This window comes from Hylobates moloch, unplaced genomic scaffold, assembly GCF_009828535.3.
Source record: "Hylobates moloch isolate HMO894 unplaced genomic scaffold, HMol_V3 SCAFFOLD_21, whole genome shotgun sequence".
In the NCBI taxonomy this organism is placed as follows: Eukaryota; Metazoa; Chordata; class Mammalia; order Primates; family Hylobatidae; genus Hylobates; species Hylobates moloch.
In genome coordinates this window covers 16,568,589-16,586,506 of record NW_026652296.1, presented here as the reverse complement: position 1 = coordinate 16,586,506, position 17,918 = coordinate 16,568,589, and the positions used below count along the sequence as shown (strand labels likewise).

Below are 17,918 nucleotides of genomic sequence, written 5' to 3'. Positions count from 1 at the left end.
CACTGTAGTGGTGACTGTGATGGGCTACCCAGATTCCCCTTCAGGACTGAAAGACTTATTTCTCCCACTCCCAGCTACTCAGAGAGTTGCCAGCTGTCAGCCCTCTCCAGGGATTGCCCTTGACTGAAGAGAGCTGTCCAGCCCTAGTCAAGCCTCCTTCTGGAGGGTAGCCTGCATACAAATGTGGAGAGTATAAAAGATCCAGCTCCCTCATCCCAACTTGGGATGACCTTGAAGGTCATCTCCACTGCAGAGCATCCCTTATGGTTGGCTGAGGCTTTGTTGAGACTGCATTGCAACCCAGTGTCTCCCTCCACCCAGTCCGGCCTTCTTCCCTTTCCCAGAAGTGTTGATCCAGAGAGTGCTCCCTCTACATTTCCTGCATGTTAATCTTCATCTCAAAGTCTGCTTCCTGGGAAACGCAACTCACAATAGGATTGTGAGCCACCTGACCTGCACTGTCGTTCCTAACCCTTAGACCAACTTGTCTTTATAGATGAGATCACTGAGATTAGAGAAGAAAATGGAGCTGGCCAAGGACACACAACTAAGAAATGGCGGTGCCACAGATGGAGAAACTGACACTCAGACAGGCCAACTGATCTGCCCAGGTCAATGAGCTAAAAAATGGCAGGGCCAGGATTTGGCCCTAGGCCTGCTTAACTCTGAAGACCATGTGCCCAGTCTCCTGCCCAGGCCATTTACATCCCCAGGAGGATTGCTACAGCCCCAGGACAGGCGAGTGCCTTTTACCACCCTCCAGCCAGACCACACTGCTGCTGTCCCTGCAGCTCACTCCAAATTTGCAAAATGAGAATAAGAACAGTATCTACCTCTTCAGGACCTTGTCAGATTAAATGAGTTAATATACGTAGAGACCTCAGAATAGTGACTGGCACCTAAAGAATCCTATTTAAGTGGTGGGTTAAAAACAAATCATGTAAGTCATGTAAAGCTGCATCTGTGATGTGCTCTAAGGACAGAACGGTAGCTGGCAGTGGACCTCATCAGCTCTCTAAGGGAGTCAGGCTTGACCTGAGCTCTGAAGGAGGAGTAGAGGTTAAGGAGTGGCAAAGGAACTGGTATGAACAAAAGCTCTGTGGCAGGAGGAACTAAAGAAGGAAGAACTAGCACAGAGGGAAGAAAACTCCAGGCTCAGGGAAAGAATGATAAAAAATAAGGCTGGGTAAGACGGTGGGAACCTGATTATAAAAGGCCACTCACTAACAGTGATTTTGGACAAGTCACCTTATCTCTCTGAGCCTCACTTAGCTCGTCTGCAAAACAGCAATAAACATAGTACCTATCATAAGGTTGTTAAAGGGACTGAGTGAGTCACTATTTGTGAACCACTTAAAATTGCCTTGTACCTAGTAGGTGCCACAAATGTTTGGAGACAACATTAGAACTTTATCTGAAGTACAATGAGAAGACTTAAAGGGGTTTGAATGTAGATGATAGGGTGGGTGTTTAGTAGATGGGAGGGTGGATGGATGCATGGGTAGATGGATAGGTGGGGGTGGTTGAATGAATAGAAGTTTGGTTGAGTGATAGAGGTGGCTGGCTGGGTGGTTGGATGACCAGGTGGGTGCACGGGAGTGGATGTTGTTTTAATGAACAGAAGTGTCGCTGGGTGGATAAATGGAAGTACTTGAGTGAATGGACGCGTGGCTGGATGTTAAGATGTGTGGCTGGGCAGCTGGAAGCAGCTGAGTGAATGCACGTGATTGGTGGGTGAGGGGACGGGTAAGTGGTTGAAAGGGTATCTGTATGTTTGAATGGGCATCTGGGTAGTTGGACGGGTGGTTGAGTCGATGAATGGATGAGTGATTAGCTGGCTGGGTAGGTAAAAGGATGAAAAACTGGGTAGGTTGGATGGAATAGATGAGTAAATATTTGAGTGAATGGGTGGTTGTTCAGGTAGATGTTAGGCTGTTGTTCAGGTGGATGTTCAGGCGTGATGTGGGACTGGAGGTGGGTGTGTGGGTGGAGGAGCTGTTCAGTGAGTGTTAGAGAAGTTAGTCAATGAAGGAATTGAGTGGATTTGGGTGGATGTTTGGGTGGTTGACTGCGAGGTTGTATGAATAGATGGATGACTGGATGACTGGGTGGGTAAACAGGAAGTGGAATGGGTAGGGGAATGGAGTGGATGACTGGAGAGATGGTTGTTCAGGTGGGTATTAGAAAGGTTGGGTGAGTGGTAGGGTTAAGTCAGTGGAGGGGCTGGGTGTAATTGAGTGATGGATGGATGGATGGGTGAGTGAACAGGAGCCACCAATTAACCCCCTGAAGGTGATGGGGGTAAAAGAAGCAGAATCAGGCTTGGAGACAGGGCCTCCAAGGTTGTCCTGCCCCAGGATCCCCTTCCTCTACGGGAGGCGACCCCTTCCCACCCCACCGCTGTCCTACCTGGAGGCGGCAATCTCGGCCTTCTGGCGCGCGATGGCAGCGGCGCGCTGGGCACCCTCCACACTGTGTTCCACTTTCTGGCGGACCTTGTTGCTCTTGAGCTGCAGCATGCGGCGCTTGGTGTCCTTGACCAGCACGTTGTGGCGGTACTTGCCCTCCTCGCGGTGGCCGTCGGGCAGCGTGGTGCAGCCATAGCCGTGGCGCAGGTTGTCCAGCCACTCGCCCTCGTAGCGGAGGCCACTGGAGCGTTCGCTCACGCCGAAGCCTGAGCGTTTGTCGTTCTTCCACTCGCCCATGTAGGTCTCGGTGGTGGTGGCGTCGATATCGGCCTCGAAGGGTGCGGCCTCGTCGGCGCCCTCGGCGGCCTCTCCCAGGCTGGTGGTGGACGCGGCGTCGCTGGCGCCCGAGCTGAGGTCGCTCTTAAGGAAGCTGACGCGGCTGCGCTGGCTGCCCAGGGACGTGCGCGACTCTGCGCGCCGCAGCTTGCCCAGCAGCGCGCCCCGCTGGAAGAGGCCGCCCCCTTTGGGCGCCCGCGCGGCCGCTTCGGCATTGGCCAGGAGGCTGAGCGCGAAGCCGCCGCGCGGGATGGCTGGCGAGGGCAGCGCTGGGCCGTCGGAGGCCGGCGAGGCGGGCGAGTCCGGGGCCACCGTGCCGTTGCTGTGCTCACTGCGCAGGGACGACAGCGACGTGCGCAGCGGCGAGCGCACCACCACGGCCATCCCGTAGGGCACGCTCTGGCGCACTCCGTAGCCGTGGCGCATGCCGTTGGTGAACTGGCCTTGGTACGTCCCTGCGGGCGAGGAGAGGGCGCATCAGTAGGCGGCACGACGGGTCCCCGCGTGTGCACGGTGGCCTGGGAGGGCAAGGGCAGGAGTGGGCAAGGAGGGGTGGGACCGAGAGAGAGGCGCACGGCCGTCTGAGGATCAGAGTGCACAGTGCTATGAGTGTTTGAGTCTACTCGAGTGTGCAATAACACGAGTGGGTGAGCCAGGAGCAGCTTGCACCATGGTGGGAATATTTACGTTGGTGGGAACATGGCAAGGTCACAAGTCGTGAACGGATAAGCCAGTGAGTTTGCGTGGTAGAGTGAATGTTGGAGACCATGGGCTTGTGTGTGTATTTGTGCAAGATCGTGTGTACAAGACACTTGTGGGCATGCATATCGGTGTCTTTTGACTATATAAGATCATGAGGTGGGGGCAGGTGGCTCACGCCTGTAATCCCAGCACTTTGGGAGGCGGAGGCGGGTGGATCGCTTGAGCTCAGGAGTTCAAGACCAACCTGGGCAGCATGATGAAACCTCTCTCTACAAAAAAAATTAGCCAGGTGTGGTGGCATGCACCTGTGGTCCCAGCTACTAGAGAGGCTGAGGTGGGAGGATCACCTGAGCCTGGGATGTCGAGGCTGCAGTGAGCCATGATTGTGCCACTGCACTCCAGCCTGGGCTACAGACTGAGACCCTGTCACACATACACACACAAATCATGAGTGTGCAGGGCAGTGTGTGCACAGTGGGGTCAGTGCCTGAGATCTCACAGAGTTGACATTAGGGATGTGTATGAGGTTCTGAGTGTGCAAGGCTATCAGAGTGCCAAAGAACAAAGTAATATGTAGCACTCCAGGCTAAGTGTGTGAGGTGATGGGCATCAGTGAAACCGAGACACTGAGACCATATGAAACCATATAGAGGAAGGCTAGTGGTGTGTACAAGGTGTCGGCAACTTAGGCCCTTCATGTACACAAGTCCGTGAGCTCCTGGGATTGAGATGCCTTATGTTAGTAGCCATCCAAGTCTTATGCGTGTGGAGAGGCAGCAAAGAGTAGTGGTTCAGAGCACAAACTCCAGAGTCAGGCTCCCTGGATCTAGATCCTGCCTCTGCCCTTACTAGCTGTGTGACTTTGGGCAACTGACTTAACCTCCCTGTACCTTAGCTTCCTTATCTGCCAGAAGTAATAACTGCCTCTTACCTCCTAGGTTTTTTTTGAGGTTTAAATGAGTTAATGTCTCTGAAAAACTCTGAAAGCAAAGATATGTGTGTGATAATGTGATTCTACAAAGTTGTGCTCACGTGCGAGGTCACCTGAGTTGTATGATAAGCTGATACACAGCTGCCAAAATAAGTTCATCCTTCACCCCCATCCTGACATGTGGTTCTCCCCAGGGCTCATCCAAAAACCTTCTCCTATTCTCTCTAGATGATTGCACATCCAGTGTTTTTAAACTGCCATTTATGTCCTGCTGACCGCCCCCAAATATATCCCCAACCCCTTCCCCTCCCCTCGGTAGCTCCAGATGTCACCTTGGAAATTTGTGTTCCCTTAGATGGTACACAGCCACCTCCAGCTCACATCTCCCCTCACTCACCCCACACACACCTGGGCCGCAGTCCTGGTCTTTCTCTCCCACAGCAGTGCTGCTGAAAGGCAGCTCTCTGCCTGCATCTTTGTACCTCCAGCATGTAGAACAGTACCTGATACATAACGTTCACTGCACCGAAGGCAGAAATTCTGAGGCTTCTTTGTTTTAAATACAAGCTGATACATTCTCCCTGGTTAACAAAAACCAAAAGATCTTCCTCCTAATAAATGTCCAGGAGCAAGATGGCTGAGTAGACAACCAAGGAAGGGACTCCTAAACTCACCCCAGCAGACCTGCTGTTGCACTGCTCTTCCCTCTCCCTGGAACTCTTTTCCTCCAGATATCCTTCAAGTCTTTGCTCAGTGAGACCTACTCTGACCCCCTGTGCTGGTTAATACTGAGTATTAACTGGATTGGATTGAAGGATGCAAAGTATTGATCCTGGGTGTATCTGTGAGGGTGTTGCCAAAGGAGGCTGGGGAAGGTGGACCCACCCTTAATCTGGGTGGGCACCTTCTAACCAGCTGCCAGCAAATATGAAGCAGGCAGAAAAATGTGAAAAGGCTAGACTGGCTTAGCCTCCCAGCCTACATCTTCCTTCCATGCTGGATGCTTCCTGCCCTCGAACGTCGGACTCCAAGGTCTTTAGCTTTGGGACTCGGACTGGCTTCCTTGCTCCTCAGCTTGTGGACAGCCCGTTGTGGGACCTTGTGATCCTGTGAGTTAATAAATTTCCGTATATATATATATATATATCTCCTATTAGATCTGTCCCTCTAGAGTACCCTGACGAATACACCACCCTATTTAAAATTGCAATCTGCTTATTTCACATTATTCAAAACATCTCATATACCCCATAAATATTTAATATATACATCTATTATGAACCCAGAAAATTTTTTCCAAAATTGCAATCTGCCTGCACCCCCACCACCCTGCTCACTTATCTACTTTTCCTTATTTTTCCCATAGCACATATCACTTTCTAACATACCATATGACTTATTTATTATATTAATTGCTTTTCTCCCTCTGCTAAAACGGAAGCTCCATGAGGGCAGGGATCTTTTCTATTTTGTTCTTGGATGGATTCCAGAACCTGGAACAGTGCCTGGTACACAAAGGTGCTCTGTTAATATCTGCAGAATGGCTGACTGACTAAACCTGTTCAAAAATTCCGTCTCATTGGGTGACCTTGGCAATTCCTTTTCTTAATGCCGCCAATGTCTGCCTATCAATGATGTGTTGGGTGAAGAGCTATCCAAGGCTTGACCTAACTCTGAGATGCTGAACTTCTAGGAATTGGTGCACTGTGACTCTGGAGGCAAAGGAGGGCGCATCTAGATGCTTCCATACTGCCTGGTCCCTCCCAGCACATTGAGCTCAGGATCCCACTTCTACCCCACCCTGTGCCTTCTGCATGAAGAGCCCCCATTAAGAATCAAGAACCCCCATTAAGGATCATGTACGATGCCAGGGGCTCACTAAACCTCTCAACAGTCCTGTGAGGTGGGTCCCATGATAATGCTCATTTCCAGGAGGATGCTGGTGATCTGAGACGTTAAGCAATTTGACCAAGGAAATGGGATCCAAGCCTAAGTCTGTATGATGCCAGAGTGTATGCTGCGAGCCCGTGGCTCTTAATCCTGGTGTGCATTAGAAGCACCAGTGAAACTTTAAAAGAAAACAACTGATCCTTGGGCTTCACCACCATCAATTCCAGTTTATTCTGTTGGAGAAGGTCCCTAGTGCTTCCAGCCCCTCTGGACAGCAAGAAAGAACAGCCAGGAGGGAGAGACACCTGGGCTCTGTTCCCTTCAATGACCAGCCTCAAAAAACCAAGGATCATGGAATATCAGCAATAAAAGGGCTAAAGAGAAATGGAGAGAGACAGAAATGGAGAGGAAAGCATTGGGCATGATCTCATAGAGGAATATGCAAATATGACCTCTATTTCCTAGGTAGATTGATGTTCAGAGAAGTTATGTGACTTGCCCAACGTCACACAGTGAGAAAGGAGCAGAACTGGGATTTGAACTAAGGTCCAACTTAAGCTAAGGAAGCAGATAATGGGATTGTGTGGCAGGTGCAATGAACAGAGAAATGAGAATGGGGTAGAGTAGATAAAAAAAGGAAAGTTGGATAGATGGGAAACCAATAGGTCACATTTCCCAAGCTCATTCACGTGTGATCCCATTAGATGGAGGCTGAGGATAGAATGGAATGTGGAGTCAACCTGGCTTCAAATATCATCTAAGCTGGGGAACCTTGGGCAACTTCCTTCTTTTGATTCTCAGTTTTTTTATCTGGAAAATGGAAAAGTAATACCACTTTCCAGGGGTCTTCTGAGGATTAAAAATGAGACAACAAAAAATGGAAACAACTCAAATGTCAATCAGCTGGTATATGAATAAACTAACACAATGAAGTGCTAGTCAGCAAGAAAAGAGAGCAGCCTGCTGTTACATACATGGGTGTATGTAACACCCATGAATGGGTCTCCAAAACATGCTAAGTGAACAAAGGTAGAGATGAAAGCTGTGTGACTCCAGTTACATGAAAGCCTCAAAAAAAACGAACCTATAGTGCCAGAAAGTGGATCTGTGGTTGCCAGGGGCTGGGTGTGGAAGGAATCGAATGCAACAGGGCACAGGGAAGCTTTCTGAGTTGATGGAAATGTTCTGCACCTTTTTTTTTTTTGGAGGTTGGGGGACAGAGTTTTGCTCTTGTCACTCAGGCTGGAGTGCAATGGTGCGATCTTGGCTCACTGCAACATCTGCCTCCTGGGTTCAAGCGATTCTCCTGCCTCAGCATCCCGAGTAGCTGGGATTGCAGGTGTGTGCCACCACCCCCAGCTAATTTTTGCATTTTTAGTAGAGATGGGGTTTCATCATGTTGGCCAGGCTGGTCTCGAACTCCTGACCTCAGGTGATCCACCCACCTTGGCCTCCCAAAATGTTGGGATTGCAGGTGTGAGCTACTGCGCCCAGCCAAATGTTCTGCATTTTGATTGTGCTGATGGTTTACACAAGTGTGTACATCTGTCACACCTGTACATTTCAAATGCATTTTATCCTATGGAAATTACACCTTGATAAAGTTGATTTTGTAATGTAAATAAATAAGTTGTAAAGAAGCATTTCAGAAAAAAAAAAAAAAAAAAAAAAACCAGCATAGCATTCTGCAAATATCTGTCAGGAAAGTCGTCAGCTCTACTTTCCAAATGAATCCAGAATCCAGCCGCTTCTCACCACCTCCACTTCGACTAGATGGTGGTCTGTGCCACCGTTCTTTCTCACCTGCATTTTCATGGTCACTGCCACACTGGTGTCCTGATTCCACCCTTGCCCCTCTATCCATCCCTAACACAGCAATCAGAGAGATTTTGTTCACATGTATTAAGTCAGATCACAACACTGCACTGACCCTTCTCATTCAGAAGAAAAGCTGAAGTCCTTCGTGACCCACAGGCCCTACCTGACTTCATCCCCATTCACTCCTCTGTGCTCCTCTCCCCACATCCTCCCCTTTCCCTCACTCCACTCTAGCCACAAAGACTGCTTTGCTGCCACACAGGAGCCATGGAACCACCTCAGGGCCTTGGTATTGCTGTTCCCTCTACCTGTAATGCCCTTCCTCCGGATACCTACATGGTTCACCCTCTTGCCATCTTCAAGCCTTTACTCAAATGTCATCTTCTCAGCAAAGCCACCCGTGACCACCCTATTTAAGATTCAACCCCTGCCCAAGGCCTTCTATCTCCCTTCCTTGCTTTATTTTTCCTAGAGCATATCTAATGCAACATACATTTTGCTTTTTCTTGTGTTATTGACCATCCCCTTCACTGGCACGCAAGCTCCTTAAAGGCAAGGATTCTTTTCTTTTTTTGTTCACTGTGGTATCCTCAGTGCCTCGAACTGTGCCAAATAGGTACTCAGTAAATATATGTCGGATGAATGAATGGATGAATGAACAGCAGGCATTCCATAACTGTTTATTCTCTTCTTTCTGTTTTGTCCATCTGCAAACAGCTCTGTGGAAATAACAGCTCTGGGGAGGTATTTTATGGTTCCTGTTTTACAGATGAGAAAAAACTAAGGTCCATCAAGGACAAAGGACTCATCCAAGATGACACAGCTAATAAATATACCAGAGCCAAACTCACATCTGTGTCTGGCTATGCTCCTCTACTTCTCAGAAGAAATTTTAAAAAATGAAAGGGAAAAATGAACAGGCAGAGAGCAGAGAAGATGGTAAACTGGGAGAAAGAGACAAGACATCTAATCTTTGGGTTGGACAACTTTATGAAATTAAATCAAGCAACCTACCTTTAGCTTCAGTTTGGCATGAGATGGGCTGACGTAGTCCCTTTAAGCCCAAGAAAAACTGAGATTGCAACAGGAGAGCAGCTCTTGGCCACCAGTTGGGAAGGAAACAGTCAGGCTATATTAGGAAACTTACAAGCAAGTGGCAAGAGGCACAGACACCCAGGGGAGGCTGGGAGTGACAGGGCCCTGGGAAGGGGAAAAACCAACTCCTGAGGCCATCCCCACTCCAACTCCCTCCAAGACAGGACAGTTCTCCCTGGGGACAGGAAGAATGCATCCGCAGAGGGAGAGAGGGAGGCCCCTGCCCATGGCCATCTGGCTGAGAGGGGCTGTCTACAGAAGGAAGGGCCTCCTCCTTTGGACTGCCTCCTCACTGAGCTTTGTAAACCCTGCAGGGCTTCCCATTGTCCCAACGGAAAGGACTGAGATCCCCAACAGCCTACAAAACCTGGCAGGGGCCGCCCCTGCCACCTCCCCTGCCTCAGCTGGGACTGCTCACCACTCACACTCGCCTTCCCACCTTGGGGCCTTTGCACAAGCTTTCCCCATTTCTTCACATGCTCTTCTCTTCCCTCTTCCCCTGGTCAACTTCTATTGACAGTTCAAGCTTTGGCTTAAACGTGACTTCATCCAGGAAGATTTCTTGAGCCCCATTCCCTGAGTGCTGCCGGAAACAGCCACACATTATCATGTCATCCACTTTTCTTAGCACTTTTCACAGGTGCCATTGAATAATTATCAAGACCATTTGTTCACCGTAAGCCTTCCCTGCTTGTCTTTGGCTTCCAAGAGGGAGGAAGCTTTGTCTACCTTATTCTTGCAAAGATCCTGGCATCTAGCACAGTTCCTAGGCCCAAGGAAATCCTTGGTAAGCATCCGATGAATTTTCAGCTCTTTTCCTGAGTGACACTCTTATGTCCTTTGAGAGGCAGGAAACCCATCTTTTTTCCCTCATGACTCGGCATGCAGTAGGTGCTCAGTAGTGGACAGCAGTGGCTGCCAAGGGTGTTCAGGTCCAGATTCAGCAGTTCAAGCCCTGGGAGTTATTGGTGTACGTGGAAAATGCTGGTGAAGGTCATAACCATGGCAAAAATATGGTCCTGTCCCCCCGATAAGACTCCTGAAATTAATAAAACCTAAATATAGCCTTCTCCTTGCAGTTGCTCTTCTGGTGAGTATAGAATAACAGGGATTTAAATCTAAACTCTGATGTTGAATAGTTCTAAGACATGCATAAACTATTTAAGCCTGTGGAGCCTCAGTTTGTCCTTCCGTAAAATGGAAATCATGACACCTACTTCATCTGGTTGTTCATACAACCCTTTGCATTTGACAAGCTAGATGAAGACCATGCATTCTTCTAGCTAGGTGCTTGGATACAGCCGTGAACTAAATGGACATGATCGCTGCCAGCAAGGGGCTTAGAGTCTTGTGCCAGGGATAGACTAAATTTAATTAACCAATCACAGAAATAAATGCAGCCATGGCAGGCGTCCAGATGAGAGGTGATGCCCCAGGTCTTGAGTGGCAGGGAGTGGGGAGGGTGGGTTGAAGATTAAATAAACTGTGTGTGAGGCAGCTAGCTCAGTGCCTAGGATATAGTAAGTGTTCAATAAACCCTAGATTTTTGACAGGTCAGAGTCTTTGCCCAGAAAGGATTAACTGGAAAGATGAAAAGGAGCCACAGAAGACAGAGAGAGCTCAGGAAGAAAATGAGACCAGCTCCAATTTTCTGCCCGGGTCCAGTTGTTTGTAAGAAAGCGTGTTTGTGCTCTGGAATACTCAGGTTTTGAATATTCCAGAATTTTTTAAAATTCACACAAAAAGAATGGAAAATATCTCATTAATGATTATATATTGTTTATACACAAAAAAGATAATATTGTGGATAATGAGTTAAATAAAACATGTTATTAAAATTAATTTCACCTTTTTAAATATGGCTACTAAAAATTTTTAAATTACATACAAAGTTCATATTATACTTCCGTTAGAAAGTGCTGGTTTAAGTCATTTGGAGTTAGGGTTTTCCGTGACCTGCAGACAAAGGAGTATCTTAATGGATACAGGTAACATCATTTTGATTTTACCTGTATCCTAAATATAATACAGGTATTATATTATATACCTGTATATATATATATATTTTACTGTTGGAAAAGCCGAAACTAAGAATTTCAATGACTTGCTCATGATGACACAATGTGGCAGTTGTTGAGAATCACAGCCAAGCGTCCTGACTAGCACTTTCACCTCTAAGAATATGAGAACTTCCCTTACAAGTTAAAAGTTCCAAAATTCTCACCCAAATCTCAGCTCTGAAGAAAGCATGACCATTTCGGAAATGCAAGTGCTATGGTTCAGATGTTTGTCCCCTCCAAACTTCATGTTGAAATGTTATCCTCAGTGTTGGAGGTGGGGACTAATGGGAGGTGTTTGGGTCGTGGGGGCAGATCCCTCATGAATAGATTAATGCCCTCCCTTGGGGGTGAGTGAGTTTCTGCTCTGTTAATTCCCACAAGAGCTGGTTGTTACAAAGAGCCTGGCACTTTTTCACTCTCACTCTTGCTTCCACTCTTGCCATGTGATCTCTGCACACACCGGCTCCCCTTCACCTTCTGCCATGAGTGGAAGCAGCCTGAGGCCCTCATCAGAGGTAGATGCTCCACCTTGAACTTTCCAGCCACCAGAATCGTTAGCCAAACAAATCTTTTTTCTTTGTAAATTACCTGGCCTTGGGTTTTTTTTTTTTTTTTTTGAGGTAGAGTCTTGCTCTGTTGCCCAGGCTGGAGTGCAGTAATGTGATCTTGCCTCACTGCAACCACCGCCTCCTGGGTTCAAGCAATTCTGCCTCAGCCTCCCAAGTAGCTGGGACTACAGGTTCCTGCCACCATGCCCAGCTAATTTTTTGTAGTTTTAGTAGAGACGGGGTTTTCCCCTGTATTGGCCAGGCTGGTCTCGAACTCCTGACCTCATGATCCACCTGCCTTGGCCTCCCAAAGTGCTGGGATTACAGGCATGAGCCACCACGCCTGGCCCTTAGGTATTCTTTTATAGCAACACAAAATTGACTAAGACACCAAGGAAGAGCTGGGAGATCCAGAATCCAGTTTGAGGCATCAAAGAGACATATGGGCCAGACCAGGATTCTGCCTCCAAATACAGAATGGACACTGAGAACACCACCCCATCTGGACAGCGACACCTTCCTATTTCTAGGGAACTGTCTGAGGTTGGAAGATCAGTGTGCCTGGGTGCTATGGTTGGAATGTTTGTCCCCCTAAAAAAACTCATATTGAAACTTAATCCCCAATGTGGCAGTATTGAGAGGTGGTGCCTTTAAGAGGTGATTAATCCACTCATGGATTCATGGTTTAATTGGTTATGGGAGTGGGGCTGGTGGCTTTATAAGAAGAGGAGGAAAGATCTGAGCTAGCACACTTGGCCCCCTCATCACATGACACCCTGTGCCACCTTGGGACTCTGCAGAGAGTCTCCACCAGTAAGAATGCCGCTCCTTGATATGACCCCTTGACCTTGGACTGCCTAGCCTCCAGAACTCTAGGAAATACACTTTGTTTCTTATAAACTACACAGTTTCAGGTATTCTGTTATAAGTAACAGAAAGCAGACTAACACACTGGAGAACTGAACAGAGACGGAGAGAAAGGAACGAGGACTAGCTCCTTTCTAGGAGTCCCCATTGCCTATAGAAGTCCTTACCTGATAGTCCAGTTCCTTCGTGACCTGGTTCCAAGTCACTTTCTCAGCCTTGTCTTCTCAAATCCTTAATAGCCCAGTTTCAAACCACCTCCTTCAGGGTACCACCTCCCTTCCTCCAAATTCTCATTGCCCAAGACATTTATCACTTCTTACTTCCCATGGCAGCTCTCTTGTCTTTATCTTGCCTGTTTTGTCTACCAGCCATCCCTGATCCTTCTCCAAGTCCTCTCACATAGTACCAGATGTTGACACAAGATCTTTGGGTGGCCCATAGAAGTGTCATCAGCAAATTTCAGACAGTGTTTAAGATGGAGCATGGCAGATATGGGGTGAGCATCAGGGAGTCCAGGGGTTAGTGGCTCTTTTCCAAGCATACCAAGATCAGACCAGGTGAACCAGAAATGCTCACTGTGGTCAGCACACATGCCCATGCCACAGACACCATACAGATGCTCCTGATTATAAGGGACTCATCCCAGCTTGGCTCTAACCCACCTTGATAAAGACTATGGACCCAGCATCCCAGAGAAAGTAAGTGAGAGCTAAGACATCTTTGGAGGTAGCAAAGAATAATGGAAATCACATGGCCTACAGATAGACCTGACTCTGAATTTCTCGTTAATTTTGCTTAATATATTGTTAAAATGAATAGATAAGAAAGTATCCTAACAGATACAGGTATCATCATTTCGATGTTACAATTGGAAAAACTGAAACTAAGACTTTAAATGACTTTCTCATGATGACGCACTGCGATACTCCTTAATTCTCTTGGTCTCTACCCTATCTGTCTAGTCCAAGCCACATCCTTTTCTCCCTTGATCATGACAGTAGTATCCTCCCTGCCCCCGACTTCAGTTGACCCTCTGCTGCTGCCACTCATCTTCTTCGTAAGATACAACTCTCAGCAGGTTACTCCCCCTCTTAAAACCCTGCAGTAACTTCCCAGTGCCTTGAGGATTGTCTCGGGTCAGGATCCCTAGGGAACAGATTCTGAAGCTGAGATGATGCGTGGGAGATTTAGTGGGGAGTGCTCTTAGGAAGAGCACGTGTAAGGAAGGAATCAGGATTTGGCAGTGGAAGGAGCTGAACATCTGCAACAGAATCTTCAACTGATCCCAGGGGGATTTAAGTTGGTATAGCCCTTCAGCGTTGCCCAAAATCCAAGCAAGGGGGCCAGGTCATTACAGTCATTGGATGTGAATGAGGCAGCTCCCTTTGTTGGAGAGAAATACCCAGCTAGGATCTGTCAGCTGCTAACACTCCTGGCAGCTCAGGGAATGTGTCCTTGGTCTTAAGGAGTGTCTGAAGGGGTAGCCTAGAATCTATTAGAAGGATGAAGTTCAAGTTCCTCACTGTGACCCACAAAACCCTCATGATCTGGGCTTTGCCAATCTCTCCAGCCTCATCCACCCCACTCTCCCTCTGAGTCTGTGCTCCAGCCTTTTCTGGAACACAGCATGCTCAGGTCCCACCTACAAGCCTTTGCATTTGCTGTCCCTTCTGCCTGCCTGTGTGGCCTTCCCTGTCACCCAGTTTAGCCCTATTCATCCTGCAGATCTCAGCTCAAACATCACTTCCTCAAGGAAGCCTTCTCTGATTATCAGACCAGACCAGGTTTCCCTGTTATCAGTTCATAAACTCTTCTATTTTCCCTTCAAAATATGTATCACATTTTGTATTTAAGTAACTGTTAGATGCCGGTCCCTGCTGTTAGGATACATGCACTTGGGGGCAGGGACAGGTCTGCCTTGCCCACCACAGCATCCCCAGCACTCCATGCACGAACTAACACATGGAAGACATTCAGCAGATACTGTCAAATGCATTAACAAGCACAGGCTTTGAATAAGGTCTCTTTGAGTCTGTCTCCTCTCAGTAAAGTGAGCATAGCAAGTTTCCTTTGCAAGGTTGCTGTATTACATGGTTTATCTAGCAAAGATCTCAGGCTCTCAACAAAGGTTGGCTCCCTTCACTTCATGGGAAAAGACTGTAGGGTGACCAGTCATCCCAGTTTGCCTATGTCTGAGAGGTTTCCTGGGATGTGGAAATTTCAATGCTAACACCGGGCAGTTTCAGGCAAATTGAGATGGCTGCTCACCCTAAATTGGGGTGAGAAGGAAAAAGGGGCATTTCATAGTAGTACAATAGTCAGGATATAGTAGCAAACCAGCTCTTTAGGAAAAACAAACCAACCAACCTCAGTTTGTATTATTAGTCAGTTTCCACTGTGTAAATATCCCCACCATGACTGCAAAGTTCCTGAGCTCTCATGAGCCAGTAGGAGCTGGCTCTAGTAACCTGTATCTGTGTATATATAAATATTTTTTGTCTTGTTTTGTTTTGTTTCGAGACAGAGTCTCGCTCTGTAATCCAAGCTGGAGTGCAGTGGCACAATCACAGCTCACTGCAGCCTCAACCTCCTGGGCTAAAGTGATCCTCCCACCTCAGCCTCCCAAGTAACTGGGACCACAGGTGCGTGCCATCACGCCTGGCTAATTTTATTTTTTGTAGAGATGTGGTCTCACTATGTTGCCCAGGCTGCTCTTGAACTCCTGGACTCAAGCAATCCTCCTGCCTCAACCTCCCAAAGTGCTGCAATCACAGGCAGGAGCCACCAAGCCCGGCTCAATAACCCATATTTAATATGAGCTCTCAGGTTTCTATTGCAAATGTGCCACACAGCCATAGACAACCTCAACTCTGGTGTAAGTGAGAATATTTCAATCCTGAGAAGGTCACAGCTGGAGTGGAGCTTGGAGATTAAAACCGCTTTTATAAAAATTATGACAGTGAAAACAATCTGACATAAAAATATTTAACAGTAAAAAAAATCGATATAACTGATTCCATCTTACTTCTAACCTCACAAGCTAACTGTCTTCATTCATGCCTGGACATAGACCAAACTAACTACTCAAAAATTGAGCTAATAGTTTAAGACAAAAATAGTTAACAGTCTTTTCCTGAAACTAACCCTCTCTTTACTCAGAGACCAAAACTGCCTTTATAAAATTATGACTCCAGAGAAATATAGCCAGAGGTTACAGAACTTGTAACCTCCCCAGTGACTCCTATAGATAACATCACTACTGTCAAAACCTAAAATTGGCCTTTAAAATATTTTTTGAACTTTTACATTCTGACGATTCTACCCAGACCTGTGACTCATAACAAAAAACTAATTCAACCAGTCCTATAACCCCCACCCTGAAACTGCCTCAGTACAAAAAAGCCAGCTTTGACTTCCTATAATTTCATCCCCAATCCAACCAATCAACATTTCCCTCTCCCTAGCCCCCTGCCCGCCAAACTATCCTTAAAAAACGCTACCTTCCAAACTTTCAGAGACATAAATTTAAATAATAAACCCCCATCTTCCCACTTGACTAGCCCTACATTTATTAAACTCTTCCTCTACTATAATACCATTGTCCTAATAAGTTAATTTTATCCATACAACAGACAAACAAAGGCCGGGCACTGTGGCTCACACCTGTAATCCTAGCACTTTGGGAGGCCAAGGTGGGTGGGTCACGAGGTCAGGAGTTCAAGACCACCCTGGCCAACATGGCAAAATCCCGTCTCTACTAAAAACACAAAAATTAGCCTGGCGTGGTGGCGCATGCCTGTAATCCCAGCTAATCAGGAGACTGAGGCAGAGAATTGCTTGAACCCGGGAGACGGAGGTTGCAGTGAGCCAAGATTGTACCACTGCACTCCAGCCTGGGCAACTGAGAGAGACTCTGTGTCAAAACAGACAAACAAACAATTCATCAGACGATGATAAGATCTTCTAGTCCAAGCCCATAAGTAATCCATCACATAGGCCACTTATTCCCCATCCCATGTCCACAACTGACATTGCTAATGGATCATGAGGCTGAGTAGCACTATAGCCTGCAGTCCCCCCTCACCACTTCCACAGGTAGCCACACCCAATTAGCCAGTGTTGTGCGTGAGAAAATCTGCTTACCTTCATGGGTAAGCGTAGTCTTATTCCTTCATTATACAGGGGAGGAAGCTTAGGCTCAGAGAGGTAGAGGGACCTACCCAAGGCCACACAGCCCAGGAGTAGCTCAGCTGGGACTGAAAAACAGGTCCCTTGCCTCAGTTGCTCTTTCAACCCTGCCTTGCATAGAAAAGCTGAGTACCCAGAGTGGGGAGAAACAGAGGGAGGCCATCCAGGATTCTGAGCCTACATTCTGGAAAACTGTGCTTAGACACCCCCACCCCCAACCCTTTTTGCATCCTGAGGTCTCCTTATTAGGTCTACATGTAAATACTGTTTGTATGGAGGAAGCATTTTTTTAAAATTGCAAAAGTTAGACCAGGTACAGTGGCTCACGCTTGTAATCCCAGCACTTTGGGAGGCCAAGGCAGGTAGATCACTTGAGGTCAGGAGTTCGTGACTAGCCTGTCCAACATGGTGAAAACCCCGTCTCTAAAAATACAAAAATTAGCCAGGTGTGGTGGCGCTTGCCTGTAATCCCAGCTACTCAGGAGGCTGAGGCAGGAGAATCGCTTGAACCCGAGAAGCGGAGGTTGCAGTGAGCCAGGTGTGGTGGCTCATGACTGTAATCCCAGCACTTTGGGAAGCTGAGGTGGGTGGATCTCTTGAGCTCAGGAGTTCAAGACCAGCCTGGTCAACCCGTCTCTACTGAAACTACAAAAACAGTAGCCGATTGTGGTGGTGCATGTCTGTGGTCCCAGCTACTCAGGAGGCTGACATGGGAGGATTGCTTGAGCCCCGTGCAGGGGTGGAGGTTGCGGTGGAGGCCAAGATCCCTCCTGCACTCCAGTCTGGGTAACAGAGTGAGACCCTGTCTCAAATTTAAAAAAAAGAAAACAAAATTTAAAAAGTCGTATGCTCATTGCAAAAAAATCCAAAAAACAGAAGAGTATATAAAAGAAAACACCTTTGTCCGGTCTCCCCAGGGTAACTTCTGTTAATGATTTAGATCCTTCCAGGCCTTTTTCTGCCAATTTGCAACCATATACTCATCACAAATAGACTAAAAGATTAGCTGTTCACCAGTCTACCACTGATCCCATCTCTGAGAACACTACATAGCACCTAGCAGGCACTCAATAAA

General features: G+C 47.4%; 1 protein-coding gene across 1 annotated transcript in view; it reads right to left on the bottom strand.

Annotated features, from left to right (window-relative positions):
* Window positions 1-17,918, bottom strand: part of JPH2 (junctophilin 2) — a 79,761-nt gene that overhangs the window by 49,842 nt on the left and 12,001 nt on the right. Inside the window, exon 2 of the mRNA XM_032142209.2 lies at window positions 2,410-3,199. Coding sequence (XP_031998100.1) covers window positions 2,410-3,199 — 790 coding nt within the window. The remainder of the gene's footprint in view (window positions 1-2,409; window positions 3,200-17,918) is intronic.